At 30.7% G+C, this 15,000-nt stretch overlaps 4 protein-coding genes across 4 annotated transcripts in view; 1 reads left to right on the forward strand and 3 right to left on the reverse strand.

The window, feature by feature from the left end:
- Phum_PHUM595890 (uncharacterized protein) overlaps positions 1 to 268 on the reverse strand; it is a gene marked incomplete at both ends in the record, with an annotated part of 1,976 nt that extends 1,708 nt beyond the window's left edge. Inside the window, one exon of the mRNA XM_002432576.1 lies at positions 204 to 268. Within this exon, the coding sequence (XP_002432621.1) occupies positions 204 to 268 (65 nt within the window). The remainder of the gene's footprint in view (positions 1 to 203) is intronic.
- A 134-nt stretch (positions 269 to 402) lies between these two features.
- On the forward strand, positions 403 to 2,223 carry Phum_PHUM596000 (uncharacterized protein). Its single transcript, XM_002432577.1, has one exon. The coding sequence runs from the start codon at positions 439 to 441 to the stop codon at positions 2,146 to 2,148; it is 1,710 nt and encodes a 569-aa protein (XP_002432622.1). The 5' UTR covers positions 403 to 438; the 3' UTR covers positions 2,149 to 2,223.
- A 2,828-nt stretch (positions 2,224 to 5,051) lies between these two features.
- Phum_PHUM596010 (uncharacterized protein) lies at positions 5,052 to 10,676 on the reverse strand (the record flags this gene model as incomplete). Its single annotated transcript, XM_002432578.1, has 14 exons — positions 5,052 to 6,747; positions 7,001 to 7,223; positions 7,361 to 7,484; positions 7,574 to 7,782; positions 7,926 to 8,157; positions 8,248 to 8,433; positions 8,540 to 8,695; positions 8,764 to 8,926; positions 9,022 to 9,154; positions 9,235 to 9,486; positions 9,581 to 9,681; positions 9,767 to 9,947; positions 10,033 to 10,283; positions 10,597 to 10,676. The coding sequence occupies 14 exons, from the start codon at positions 10,674 to 10,676 to the stop codon at positions 5,052 to 5,054; spliced, it is 3,987 nt and encodes a 1,328-aa protein (XP_002432623.1).
- A 279-nt stretch (positions 10,677 to 10,955) lies between these two features.
- Positions 10,956 to 11,282, reverse strand: Phum_PHUM596020 (uncharacterized protein; the record flags this gene model as incomplete). The annotated part of the gene is made up of 2 exons (XM_002432579.1): positions 10,956 to 11,022; positions 11,053 to 11,282. 2 exons carry the CDS (start codon positions 11,280 to 11,282, stop codon positions 10,956 to 10,958), a joined length of 297 nt encoding a protein of 98 aa, XP_002432624.1.
- Positions 11,283 to 15,000: the final 3,718 nt, after the last annotated feature.

The raw sequence follows: 15,000 nt of genomic DNA on the forward strand, positions 1-15,000 counted from the left end.
AATTTATTATAAATTTTATTAATCATAAAAGGAACATACAGTTCTATTTTAAATGGTTGTCTTATTTTATGAAAATGTTTTTTAAAATAATGAGTGGAAAGTTTGTTTGTAAATAGGGATAACGGAAATGAAATTTGTTTTAAAAAGAAAACACGAAATAAAAATAAAAATTCGTTAATGTTTGTTCGAATAATCAAAATGACATTAGAAAGAAAAAAAAAGGCGACAATAACAATGTAATAATTTTCACGATCGGTTTCCTCTTCATCGACTCGGCTCAAATTACCCTAAAAACTGATAAATGGCGAGTAGATGGAATGAAAACGTGACTGATGACATTTCGAACGAGTATAAAAGACCCGAAATGGATTTTCAAAAGCACTCGCAAGTTTTTTTTTGTTTTGCAAATATTGTAAAATTCAAAAAAAAATAATCGAAATGTACTTCAAAACTTCCGTTTTGGTTTTGGTCGCCGCCACCTTCGTCGCTTCGTACCCCATGCACGGATCCTACGGAGGATGGGGTAGTCAAGGACAATCTCAATCTCAAGCCCAAGGACAAATGATGGGAGGCCACTACGGTGGTATGGGACAAGGACAAGCTCAAGCTCAATCCCAAGGACAAATGATGGGAGGCCACTACGGTGGTATGGGACAAGGACAAGCTCAAGCTCAATCCCAAGGACAAATGATGGGAGGCTACTACGGTGGTATGGGACAAGCTCAAGCTCAAGCCCAAGCTCAAGCCCTTCAAGCCGCTCAAGCCGCTCAAGTCGCTCAAGCCCAAGCTCAAGCTCAAGTTCAAGCTCAAGCTCTAAAAGCCGCTCAAGCTCAAGCTCAAGCTCAAGCCCAAGCCGTTGAAGCCGCTCAAGCCCAAGCTCAAGCTCATGCTCAAGCCGTTCAAGTCGCTCAAGCCCAAGCTCAAGCTCAAGCTCAAGCCGCTCAAGCCCAAGCTCAAGCTCAAGCCGCCCGCGTCGTCGGAAGCAGAAGAGTTGTTTCCGTTATGAGAGGAATGGGTGGAATGAGCCAATCTTTCACCTCTGGATTCGGTGATGGATTTGCCACCGGTTACGGAAAAGGAGTTCAAACCGTTCAAGGAGTTGGTAGCAACGGAGTCGTTGCTTTCTACCCCTCTGTCGCCATGGCTTTCCCCACCGTCGCTTCTGCTGGACCTTCCGTCGTTCAAGAACCCGTAGTTGAACAAGTTTACGAAGTTGTCGACGGTCCCGTCGTATCTGGAGTTGGTGCCATGGCCGGAGCCGCTGCCGGAGCCGGATTTGGAGGAGTCGGAGCTGGTGCCGCTGCCGCCGCTGGTGCCGGAGGAGTTGGAGGTGGAGCTGGTGCCGCTGCCGCCGCTGGATCTGGAGTCGGAGCTGGTGCTGCTGCCGCTGCCGCCGCCGGAGGTGTTGAAGCTGAAGATGAAGACGAAGCCGAAGCTGAAGCCGAAGCCGAAGTCGAAGGTGAAGAAACCGTTGTTGCCGAATCTGGTGCCGCTGCTGGTGCTGCTGCTGGTGCCGCTGCTGGAGTCGTCGGAACTGGTTTCCATGCCGTTCCCGCCACCATGGCTTACCTACCCGTCATGACCGTTCCCCACGTTGCTACCGTCGCTGGAGGTCAACAACAACAACAACAACAAGGAGGAGCCGGAGGCCAACAACAACAACAACAACAACAACAAGGAGGAGCCGGAGTCGGAGGACAACAACAACAACAAGAAGGAGGAGCCGGAGGCCAACAACAACAACAACAAGGAAAAGCCGGAGTTGGAGGCCAACAACAACAACAACAAAAACAATCCAAAAAAGTCGTTAAAACCGTAACCACCAAAGTCGTTACCACCACCAAACAAAAACAAAAACAAAAACAACAAGCCGGAGCCGGAGGTCAACAACAACAACAACAACAAGCCGGAGCCGGAGTCGGAGGTCAACAACAACAACAACAACAAGAAGGAGGAGCCGGAGGCCAACAACAACAACAACAACAACAAGGAGGAGCCGGAGGTGTTGTCGGAGGAGTAGTTCCCGTCGCTGCTGCTCCCGTTGTCGCTGCCCCCGTCTACCACGGAGGTTACACCGGAGGATTCGGTGGTGCTGCCGCTAGTGCTGCCGCCTCTGCCGTTTCCAAATCTGGTTCCGTCGTCTACTAAGTTCATACTCATTAATTCATAATGTTTTTTTTTTTTTAAACTCATAATAAAAATTTTAAAGCATTATTTTTTGACATTTTATCGTTCTACCTTTTTTCCACTTATTAACACATATTCGCATTTTACATTTTCTTTCCTTATGCTTCAGAGTGCATGATCGATTTTTAACCATCTTTGATAACATTTAATTTATCCATTAAATTATTATCATTATCCATTGTACCAATTCAATTCATTTCCGGTTACGTAAAATAAACCTAACTCATTCATAACATAATTTTATGTCCAAAATTCTTTTCCATTGACTTACAACTCCCATAAATAAGAATGAAATCCCTTCATAAAAAAAAATATTATTATTTTTGAATAAGGTGTGCAAAAATACCTGAGATTTATAAGTCGATACCGCATCCGGTTTGCAAAATTTTCCATTGAAACAAACGGAAATAGATATTAAATTGATGGTTTAAACCTAAAACAAGAAAAAAATTTTCTTATTTTAACAATCATTGACTCTTTCGTGTGTTTGCGTAAAGCGAAATGAAAAAAAAAGACGATTACATAAGCTAAGTATATGAAAACAAAACAAACCATTTCGTTACTCATAAGATAAATAATTTTCTTTTACTTATATATATATCTTACCTGTCGTACCTTGGTGGGTACTTCCGGTTCTTGTTCGAAGTTAAGCAGCATTGATTGGATTTGATTAGTATTTGGATGAATGACATCCGATTGGAAGCGACGCGTTGACATTAATTCAAACAAAGAAAAAACCAAAAAGATTCCCGTTTCCATTGTCGACCGGGACGATTTGATTTTTATTATTATTCCTATACATCCTGGTTGTTCCCTCACGGATGTTGTTGTCGTCACAGGAACCGTATTCAGGAATCAATCTGATCCTATTTGCATAAAGGTTATATATTATAAAAAAGATAAAATTTATTAAAAGAAATTCAGGTATTTATTCTTACCTGATTCTCCCTAAGGGATAAAAATCCATCCTGATTAATAATATTAATAATAATAATAATAATAATAATAATAATAATAATATTTAAAACGTTTTTAAATAATTTCATTGATTTTTTCCAAAAACTGATTTTAATTATTTAATAAAATCAAATTTGGAAATTTTTTTAAAAATAAAATTAATAAATCAAAATAAATAATTAATAATTAATAAATTAAAATCAATAATTAATAATTAAATAAAAATAAATCCACTGATATTTAATTAATTAAAATAAAACACTTTTTATATTTTATTCATTCGTTTCTTTCTTTTACAACATTACAAAAAATTTCAATAAAACATTTCATTATTATCATTAACGGTATCGTTTCCTCCTTCCCCTCCCCTCCCCTTTCCATCCCTCCCTTCCCCCACCCTCCCCTCCCGTATTCAACAGTCTGTTAAAACTTTTTTTTTTTTTTTTTTTTAAATATACATTTAAACATTTTTAATACATGGTTAATAATACATTAACTTTAATAAATAAATAAATTTATGTATGTGTTTATGTACACGTGCATGATTTTCATTTATTAATTTTCAACATGAACAATTTATTATTATTATTATTATTATTTATAATAAATATATATGTAAATAAATAAATAAATAAACGTGATATTTCATTTAAAAACTTTTCCTCTTTTTTTTAATAATAATAATAATTTTTGTAATAGTAATAATACTAATAGTAATAGTAACAATAATAATAATAATAATAATAATAATAATAATAATAATAAAACAATTGAACAAATTTGACAAAAAAATAAAAAATTTCTTTCTTTGGTTATTATTTTTATATTTTTTTTTGTACTTTTCTTTTTTTTTTTTTTTTTTTTTTTTTTTTTTTTTATAAACAAAATGAAGAAGAAAAAATTAAAAAAAAAAAACAAAAACATCGTTTTATAAATATTTACATCGTGTCGATCGATCAATCGATTGATCGATGACGTCACGAATTCTTTTCACACGAAAACAATAATTAAAACTTTGTAAAATAAATGTCAATGATTAAAATAACAATAATGATAATAATAATAATAATAATGATAATAACAACAAAAAAACGGGAAATTTAATTTTAAATTAATTTTTTATTTAATTTCTTTGTACGGATGAGAAAAAAAAAAAACGTGGGAATTTTTCTAAAATGGAAAATTTTGATTTTTTCCTTTTTCTTTTTCTTTAACCCGAAATCATGAGAATAACCGTTAGAAAGATCGGGTCTTGTAGTCAATTTCCCATTTATGCGTCGACGATAAGAGAGAGAAAGAGAGAGAGAGAGAGAGAGAAACAAAAATTCAACAAATGACGCGCGACGACATGACGCTGCCGAATAAAAAATAAAATTTTAAAATTTAACAAAAAAAAAAAAAAAATTTTCTTTTTTTCTTCCTTGACGTTCCCGTCGTTCCCGATTTTTCCTTCCTTCTTTCCTCCCATTTTTCTTTTCCTTTTCTTCCTTTTTACACATCTTCCCAAATTCCATCCTTCTCTTTCTCCTTTCGAATAACCACCTCTTTTTTTTTTTTTTTCTCCCGCTCTCCCGGGAAAAAACAAAAAAATCCCTTTTTAAATACCATTTATTCGTATTCCTCTCTTCCCTTTTTTCCTTCGATCCTTCTTTTCTTTTTATTTGTTTATTTTATTTCCACGTTTATTTATCAGGTCTTTGTCTCCTGGAAAAAAAAAAAAACAAAACGAACATTAGAAAAAAGTTTTTCTCAGATTTTCATAATTTAAATACAAAATTATATTTTATTCATTTATAAGGAAAGGTTATGGTGATTCAAGATGAGAAAGGAAATCGTGAAAATTATGGGAAAACATAGGGTTTCTTTCCCCCCTTTTCCCCTCCCCACCCCTCGCCCCATCATCAAACTCACCGAACTGGAAGTTTACTGAACCCTGAATTATTATTATTATTAGCCGTTTCCCCATCTCCTTTTTCCTCCTCTCTCACACCCGAACGATTTTCCATCGGATTATCATTTTCATGTGATTTTTCTTTTCCATAAAATTTATCATTTTTCCTTTTCAAATTCATTCCCTTATCCACGTTGACCAAACTTATTTTCGACGAATCCAAACTCCTTCGATTGTTTTTAATTTGATTGATTTTAATCGGATTCGATTGTATCAACATGCTTTTCCTCGACACGACGACCGGGATTTTTTTCGAACCGGTTCCCGTATGACTTTTAACATTTTCACTCGTTTTATCTTTCGTCGGGATCGACGGACTCGCGGACCTGCTACCACCACTACCACCTCCCGGATTCGTTTCGCACAATCCTCCCCCCCTTTGATTTATGGGAATCCTCGTTTTTATCGTCGGTCTCTCGATTTTCGAATCCGTTTTCGTCGCGGATTCTTCTCGCGATTGCAACCGGAAACCGAAACGATTCGGATTGGAATCCGTTCGAAAACCTTTCGCGAACCTTTCGTCCGACGAATTTACATCGCATTTCGATAAACCGTTTTCTTCGGGTCTGAATCCTCCGTGAAAATCTGAAAATTGGGATTTTTCATCTTTCGCTTGCGTCGAACTGCTCGGAAGAATGAAACTTTTACTCCTGGGTCCTATCCCTAATTTTTGAAGGTTTATGCTTTCTCTCGACGGTAACGTGTCCGATTTTTTCCTCTCCAAATTTTTACTCGGGTATCCCGTCACGGTTTCGAGTTTGACCGGACCGGGGGATATGTTTTCATTTCCGAACCACGTTTTACGTTTATTGGCCATCGTCGTCGGCATCGTCGTCGTCGTCGTCGTCATTTTATATTGCGGGCTCGATATCCCGGGTTTTTCATAAATCGGAATCCCCGTCATTTTTCTCCCGATGATTTCATTCGCTTTCACTCCTGCATCCCTGTAAAAATCCTCTTCGAAATTTTTGCTGAAATAAGATAAATTTTTTATTTCGTCCACTTCTAAAAATTTATTATTACGGTTAGTCGTCGACGTCATCGTCGTCGTTAGTGAATGAATGCAAGAACAATTTCCAAATTTAGTATTGTTAGTTGTTTTTTCATCGTCCATTTTTAATTTTCTTTCGAAAAAATTAAGTCTTTCTTCGAAAAAATTCGCATCGTTTTTTTCCGACGAAGACATTCCCACCCCGGTCACGTTATATATAGTTTCTTTAAAATCTCGATCCTCGAGAGACAAAAATTTACTCAAATTCGATTCGTTGTAATTACGAAAATCCGTTAAAAATTTATTTTTCTCCTTGTAATTCCTGTCGCCCTGAATTTGACGATTTTTGACGAGAGCGTAAAGTTCGTTTTTTAAATCCGTTTCCAAATTCAACCACGAGATTTCCATTTTGTACCTCGACGAGGATTTCATCAATTTCAAACGGGGATCTCGACACAACCCTCCGTGAATGACTTCGGATAATTTTTTTTGAGAATATATAAAATTCGAATCGACCAATGCGAGAAGATTTAAATTTCTTAGTGATTGTGATCGTGTGTAAGCCGTCGAATAACACGTGCACGATTGATTGACGTTAGTTTTGTTAGAAGAAATAAAACTACTTCTTATTGATATTAGATTGTTAGTCGTGTTATCGATTCTACAAACATAAAACCATTCAATGAATAATCTCCCCCCCCCCAAAAAAAAAAAAAAAAAAACTGTCACGGGATTTAGTGTTAAAAAACAATGATTTCATTCTTGAACTGCGTCGGGTACACAAATACCATTAATCATAACTTTTAATTTTAATAATATTTAAATTAATTCTTTCTAAGGGGATTTATTATTTGTTTAAATTATTGTTAATAAACAAATAAATAAATTAATTAATTAATAATTAACACACATACGTTTGAACATTTCCGTGATGAGATCCTGAATTGGCGGATTGCGAGCTACTCGAATGATATGGCAAAACTTGATTGCTATTTGAAGTGTAAGAAACTCTATCAGGTCTAGGACTACTATTTGCCTGGTTAGAAGAAGAACTATTCACTGAAGAAGCGCTATACGGTTTTGCAGGTTCTCCAGGTTTTGGAGAAGGCGCCGATTTAGAATTTTCCGGTCGAGGAGCTAAAACAAAACAATATTTAAATGTTTTTTTTTTAAGCAGTAATTAAAAACTTTGAACTATTGTTATTATTATCATCAGTGGATTTTTTTTTAAAGAAGAAGAAAAAGAAAGAAAAAAAACCAGAAACTTTTTTTACCACGACGAGAATCTTGAGTGGTATATTGAAAAGTACCACCGGGTCGATTACTGCTACTCGCCACTCTCATTTCTTCATCAAATCTTCTTTTATTTTCAGCATCTTCTTGACTTTGACTCGTACTCTAACAAAAAAAGAAACGAAAAAGTAATTAATTATCGATAATTAATCAATAATAATAATTAAATTAATTTTCAATGTAAAATTCATCACCCCTTCCGTCAAAGTTTCAGTCTTGTCCAAACGGTGAATTGATAATTTAAGCTCGGCGGTCACATCTTTGTCTTTTTCAGAAACGGCCATGCTGCGAACGCATGTTTCTAACGTTTGAAGATATTTTTTTTCCGTCGGCATTACAATCATTGCTTTTAAAGATGGCAACTGTCGAATCAATAATAAACGATTGTTGGGTACTTTGTCCTCTGCAAAACGAAAAATTTTATTTTTTTCCTTGTCAATTTTATTTTATAAATCGTAAAACGAATAAATACTCAACCGTGATCCAATCATTTCACGTAAAAATAATAATAATAATAATATTATTAATTTATGAACCTGATCGTACCTGATCTACTTAAAAGTGGAAAAAAAAAGTGTTCCTTAAAATACTCCCTTGAAAATATTTCTCTCGCGACGGTGCACAATCTTAAATATAACATTCTTTTATAACAAGAAGATGATAGACAAAATTCCGATTGTAACCGTGATCTTATTTCTTGTCTTTGATTCGTTTTCAAATTGTAACGAAGAAAAATTAACAATGTTCTTGTTGCTGCAAGTCGACAGGGTAATGGACGCTGAAAATTATTACATAAAAAAAAAAATTATTAATTTGCCACGGCAGAATAATTATTAAATGAAAAATAAATGAAAAAAAAAAAACGTACGGCTCGATGCATTTTTTCAAACATGAGCGTAACAAAATGTGAATAAATATAATCACTTGGCAAGCATTTGACGATTGATTCTAACTGATTAATAAAACTTGAATACAACCTCCAATTATGTGTTTTATCCCTAATTGTTTTATCACACTGAAGAAGACCCCTGCCAAGTTCAAAAGTAACGGCATCCTTAAACAATAACAAAAAAAAAAGTAATGTATGTTTTTGGGGGGGTGGGGAGGGGAGGGAAATGGTAGTAATTTTTTACAAATAAAATAATTTAAAAATTACAAACTTGTTCTTGACCTAAAACCCCGCTTGCTATTAAATGTTCGATGGTTTTCCCTAAATTCGGTATGATTCCCATTAATACTTCTTCCATGTTATCCCAAAGGAGCGTCATTACTTGATTTTTAACAACTCTGTTATTTTTACCTAAAATTCTAGCGACCTGAAATTAATTAATTAATTAATTAATTATTTTGCTTCCGTCGTTAAAATCATTCTTGCATTAAATACCTCGTGCATTCCAGCACCGATTGTTTTTCGAACCATATAAAAAGGATCTGTTGAAAAATCGCAAAGGCATGGATATATTTTTTCTAATAATTCGGATGATGAAGAACAAAATTTAACCATTGCGGGAAAATTATAAGCACAAGATTGACGACATTCTATATACCTAAAAGTTTTGCAAAACATTCACTATGGTGGAAATTTTTTTTTTTTTTCAAAAAAATATATTTTAAAAAAAAAATCAACGTGATAATTATTTACCTTGAATTAATTCGATCGAGGACGTGACTAGGGAAAAAATTATCTTTTTTGGCTCCGTGAAGGGGAATTCCCATGTGACATAAATTATGATAATAAGTAACCAGCCATAATTTTTCAGACGAGTTTAAAACAGCTACAAAAAATATATATTTTATTTTTAATTTGAAAAAAAAAAAAAAAAAGGTTTTTTAAATATTATTTATTATTTATTACCTTCCAAACCTAAACAAAGACTGCCATAATTTTTAGCAACGGTAACTAGAGTGTCATCAACAGATACAATGGCTTGTTCAAATATTTTTCTCATTAATGGAATGATTGATGTTTTAATTAATTCTGGATTTAATATTGGAATTATTTTAACTATCGTATCAATGGCTTCAACTCGAACTTGTACTGTTTCATCCCTTCCTAATTCGACTAAAATAGGTATCAAAGCTGATTTAAGCATATCTACAGGTACACCTGAAATAATAATAAAATTAACATCAGTCATATAGTATATCAAAATGTTTTAACGCAGTTAATCTTTTGCTAAAGATAATCATTTAAATCTTACTTTTGGCAACGATATGTAGTTGAGAACATATACTTGCTCTAACTGATTCATTTACATCTTGGCACAGAGAAAGTACAACTGGAAGAATATCTTTTTTAATACTAAAAAAAAAAAAAGTAATAATAATAATAAAATATCACAATTAATAAAAAAAATAAAATGATTGTTAAGTTTCGGAATACGCACATAGGAGTTTCAATCCTAGAGCTAATTTTTCCAAGAAGTTTACACGCAGCAATTCTGTGATTAACATTTTGAGAGATTTGCCCTTTGTTTAATGCAATACTAAAAATATTATTTTTAACAATATCAAGAGGTAGGAATTCTGTAGCTGATAAAAGTGTTTCCATCCATGCATTCGCTGCGACTAAACAAAAGATTTCGACGAATTCAATTAAAATTTTTCATAAACACTTACACATAAACAAAAATAATTTTAATAGATTTTAAACCTTGATCTCTGTTATCTGCATGGTAAATTATAGAGGGTAAAAAATGTTTGGCAAAAGTATTAGAAGATACTGTTTTTCTTTCTAATATTTGTAAATATGATCTTGCCGTTTCCACATGAAATTCTGTTGTAGCTGTATTTAAAGCTTGTTGAATTTTTGGAATAACCCTTAACATACATCCTTCTTCATCTGTAGACAGTAACTGTGATAAATTGCGAATAACACTTAGCTTTTGCACTTCTTCACCGATTCTAAAAAAAAAAAAAAAAAAGAATTTTTCATGTTGTAAATAAATATATAGCTAATCAATACAAAAAAAAAAAAAAAAAAAAAAATGATGATCACGTCTTTGGTAAGACATTTTAAAATGCGTATGGAAAACGTTACAATTAATTTAATAAACGTTTCAAAAAAATTATTCTCACATAATTTAAAAAGAAAAAACCTTAAAATTGCATCACATCGATTTTACTACATTAGTTTCAATAAAAAAAATTGCATTCAATATTTTGGATTTGACCATCGTCGAAAATTAAGTTGTGGAAAAAATAATTAATTACTCACATTTCTTTTTCAATTTCCCCAATAGGAAGCATATGAGGAAAAAACGAATTTATTTCTGGATTTTTTAATGCAAACTCCATGACGTATCATCATTTTTTTTTAAAGCGAAAACGAAAAATAATTATTTTTATAAATCTACCGTAAACTTTTAGTTTTTGTGCATCAATATATATATATATATATAAAAACGCTTTTTCTGGGCCATTTTTAAAACGTTTTAAATTCCCTTAAGTAGTCAAAAAAAAAATGTTGACTAAATTTTAATGTAAATTTAAGGGAGGATAAAATTAAATTTAAAAGTAAATTTAATATTTTAAACCGATAGCTTTACAATATAAATATTATCGTCACCAGGGTTTTTACATTCCCGAATTAATTTTAATAAATAAGTTGAGGATAGAGCTACATTCAGTTGTGAAAAGTTTGCTTATTCACAATAAAAAAAAAAAAACTCACGTTAATATATGCATAGCTCTTTCTATGGGTCTGCCTTCAAAATGATCATCATACATGTGTTTTTTCATTTCTTCACTTGTCTTTAATTCTGATTCATTTGGTTTATCCAATTGAAGGCTCGCAAATTCTTCATAGTCCGCATTGTGCATAGAATTCGATCTGCTCCTAACAGAAGGCTGACTTCCTTGGACAGATGGTTTAGGACTTGGAGTCGGAGTTGGTTTAGCCATTTTCATGTACAATTTGAATAAGTCCTCTTGTAAATTTTTCAAATTGTTGTTAAAAAAAAAATTTTTTTTTTTTAAATATGTTTATATTATAATTATCATGAAGGGATAAAATTAATTATAATCTTCAAGAAAATAGTAGTAAATAAAAAACTTCATATACAATCTCATACTTCATATATATAAAAAGTAGTTTTGGTTAAATAAATAACCAGACAAAGTTATAGAGTAATGAAAGTTATACAAAAAACTAACAGTACTAATACCGAAAACAGAAATTAATAGTAAAATTTTTTAAAGCTCGATTGAAAATGTTCATATAAAATAAATAAAAAAATAAAAACAGATTTCAAAAATAAAAGCCAGGTTTTATAAATAATTATTTACGTAACGTGATTTTCGTGAATAAATTTGCAAAACAATACCCGGCGTCTGTTAAAATAACATTTTTAAAATGTTTATTTTATGAGCTTTGAGGGCCGCGAAAAAAGTGGCGGAAAAAAAAATTAACGTTGGCCAAACTGGAAATTTTTACGTTGGCCCATTGTAAAAATTTTTTTTGAAAATGACGTCACACAACTAAATGGATATCGGGTAAAGGTTACCGGCCATTTTCACGCTAATAGTGCTTTTTATCTGTATTTAATTAGATTTAATAGAATATAAAACTAAAAAATTGGTAATTTTATTTATAAGTGTACAATATTTCTGTGATCTGTTCTTTTTGTGTAAATATTACTTCTTGAAATAAAATTCGAATCTATAAAAAAAAAAAAAAAAAAAAAAAAAAAAAAAAAAAAAACCCAATGTTGAATAGGGGGTCATCTTTACGGGTATATTGGATATCTATTCCAGTTGTAAGTTATATTTAACATTTATTTTTATTTAAAAAAAAAAAAATTATTATTTATTTTTTAAGTATGAATTTTTATCGTTTAAAAAATTTTTATTCGAAGATGATCATTTCTTAAAAAAAAAAATTTTTTTAAATTTTTTTTTCGTAGTAAAATTTTTTTTTAGTTTTATTCAAGGTCGTTAAAAAAAATGGCGGACGTGATTTTTTTTAAAAATAGATGATAATTTTCAGTTTTTTTTTTTTTTTTTTTTTTTTTTGTTTCTCTTCGTTTGATGTTCATAATTGTGCAAAATGATTATTAAATTTTTTTAATTGGTGAAATTATTTGCACTTGAAATAAATATTTTATAATTATATATATAGTGAAACTCGTATTCTGTATTAAAGTCTCGGATCATTAAAAATATCGTAAGAATAATTTTTTTTTTTTTTTTCTTATAAAGCTAACAACACTTTTCTAAAAAAAAATTTAAAATAAAAATCTTAGATGAGGCAATTATTTTTAAAACAAACATAATCCATGAATATTATAGTTTAAAAAAAAAAAACATTGAATGTAATTAATAATTTATATTTATCCCAGATATTTTAATATTAATAGAATTTTATAAATTTAAATTTAATTATAAAAATAATAAAAAAAAATCTCAAAGACTAAAATAAATATTTTTGAAAAAAATAATTACTTAAATTGTCATGCCAAAAGAAAAAAGAAAAAAAATTAATTAAATCTCTATCTTATTGCTTAAAATATATTTTTAATCGTTTTCAAAATATTAAGAGATATTCTTTGACTGATATTTATAAATAATTTAAGATTTTCAAATAGCATTGATTTTAAATTTTTCCAAATGTCTTTCAATAAATTATGTATACACACATACATATATGAATTATTTAATTAATTATTTTATTTCGACTAATTTTCTTTTTTTTTTGATTTCGTTAAAAGAAATTTAAAAATTATTATCGAGTATGGCATCCATCGAGCAGTAATTTCGACTAATTTTTATTTTATATTTTTTTATTTTTTTGTAAAAATTTTACTAATTCTAATATTATCAAATTACTGTTAATAATACCCATTTGAAAATTACAAAAATAAAAACAGTAATTTGGTTAAATTAATAATTTCAGACAAAAAAAAAAAAAAATTTAATCGGTGAGTTGTAAATTAAAAAAAAAATTATAATTTAATTTTAATGCGAGTAGCATGATGTAGTCGTTATAATTTATAATTATCCACATCAAACATATACACATACGTGGAAATATACAAAAAAAAATTTTTCATCTTTTTTATTTTATTTTTTTTTTGTGAATCCCACAAATAGGAATGCAAGTTTTCATCCCGAATTTAATTCGATAAGAGAAAAATAAAAAAAAAACAAGAAAGAAAGAAAGAAAGAATTTTATTTTGACAAGTGAATATAAGAAACAAAAAAAACAAACCAAAAGGGAGAAAAAAAAAAGGAAAAAGGGAAAAGGAAAAATTATATAAATCAAATTTAAATTAATAAAAAAAAAATATCAAAAGTTTTGAAGATACAGAAACCTTTTCGACCATATATAATAATTAAAATAAGTGATATTGAATGGTTCATCGTCAAAAATATATTCATATTATCACAGATAATGAAGTAAGGAAAAAATGAAATCAATTTTCTTTTCATTATTATTATTATTATTTATTTATTTATTTATTTTTTTTTTTTTTTGTAGTAGTAGTAATTAAGTTAAACGTTAAGTTTTTCACTCATTGTATTGTTTAAAAAAAATCTGGTAAAGTAGTGAAAGTTTTCTCTCAGTCTCTCTCTCTCTCTCTCTTTAATTTGATTCAAAATAATAATAATAATAATAATGATGATTATTTTTAGGGAAAATCGATTTAGAAAATTTTAAATTTAAAAATAATAATAATTACACATATATTGTATTAATCATTTTGCAAATTATTATTATTATTTATTAATATTTTTTTTTTTTTTTTATGTTGAGAAATATCTTTGTCGAAATTTGTGAGATTCATTGATTGAATAAGGTTAAATGCAGGGGAAAGAAATAGGGAAAAAAGGTTCGAAAGGTTGCGACAAATCCGGGGAAAAATCCCCAAAAATCATCATTTTGTTTACTACGTTATTATTATTATTATTATTTTTTTTTTTTTTCATTCAATGTGTAATACGTTACGATTAGTCATGCGATGAAAAATTAAACATTTTGGTTATGTTAGATTGAAATGGGTCCCTTACTCCCCCCTCTCCCCGATCGTCCCCCCTCCCCTGATAGGTTTGGTCGTCGTTACAAAACGGGAAAGGAAAAAAAGGAAAGAAGGGTTTATTTCGTGAATTTTTGTTTTGGTTTTTTACGTACGCCACGATGATTTTTCCTTTTCTATTCGACTTTATTATTCCTTTCATCGATTTTACATGAGATTTGATTTTCTCTCTCTCTCTCTCTCTCCAGGGGGAGAACGGAGAAGTGTGAGAGAGAGAGAAAATCCGTACGAAAAATATCTTTTTGCGTATGTTTTCGATTTGTTTTTTGTGGCCCCCTGCATTTTACTTTTTGATGATCCTCTTCTTACTCTTGTATATGGTGGGTGGTGGTGTTTGTGTGTGTGTGTGTGTGTGTGTGTATGCGAGTACGTGAGCAATGTTTCGTTGAGCTTTTATTTTTTTTTATTTATCGATTTCATTAGTTTTAATGCATTAAATGGTTGCGCAAGTGTTTGGAAGGAAAGAAAAAAAAGGAAAAAAAAATTCGATCTGGTTTTGTTTTGTTTTTAATTTAAATATTGTTAACAATGTCGTGACCCAAGGACTATGTGAGTTTTTTCCTTTTTTTTTTTTTTTTTTTTTTTTT

The sequence above is a fragment of the Pediculus humanus genome, genomic scaffold (assembly GCF_000006295.1).
Source record: "Pediculus humanus corporis 1103172108315 genomic scaffold, whole genome shotgun sequence".
Classification (NCBI taxonomy): Eukaryota; Metazoa; Arthropoda; class Insecta; order Psocodea; family Pediculidae; genus Pediculus; species Pediculus humanus.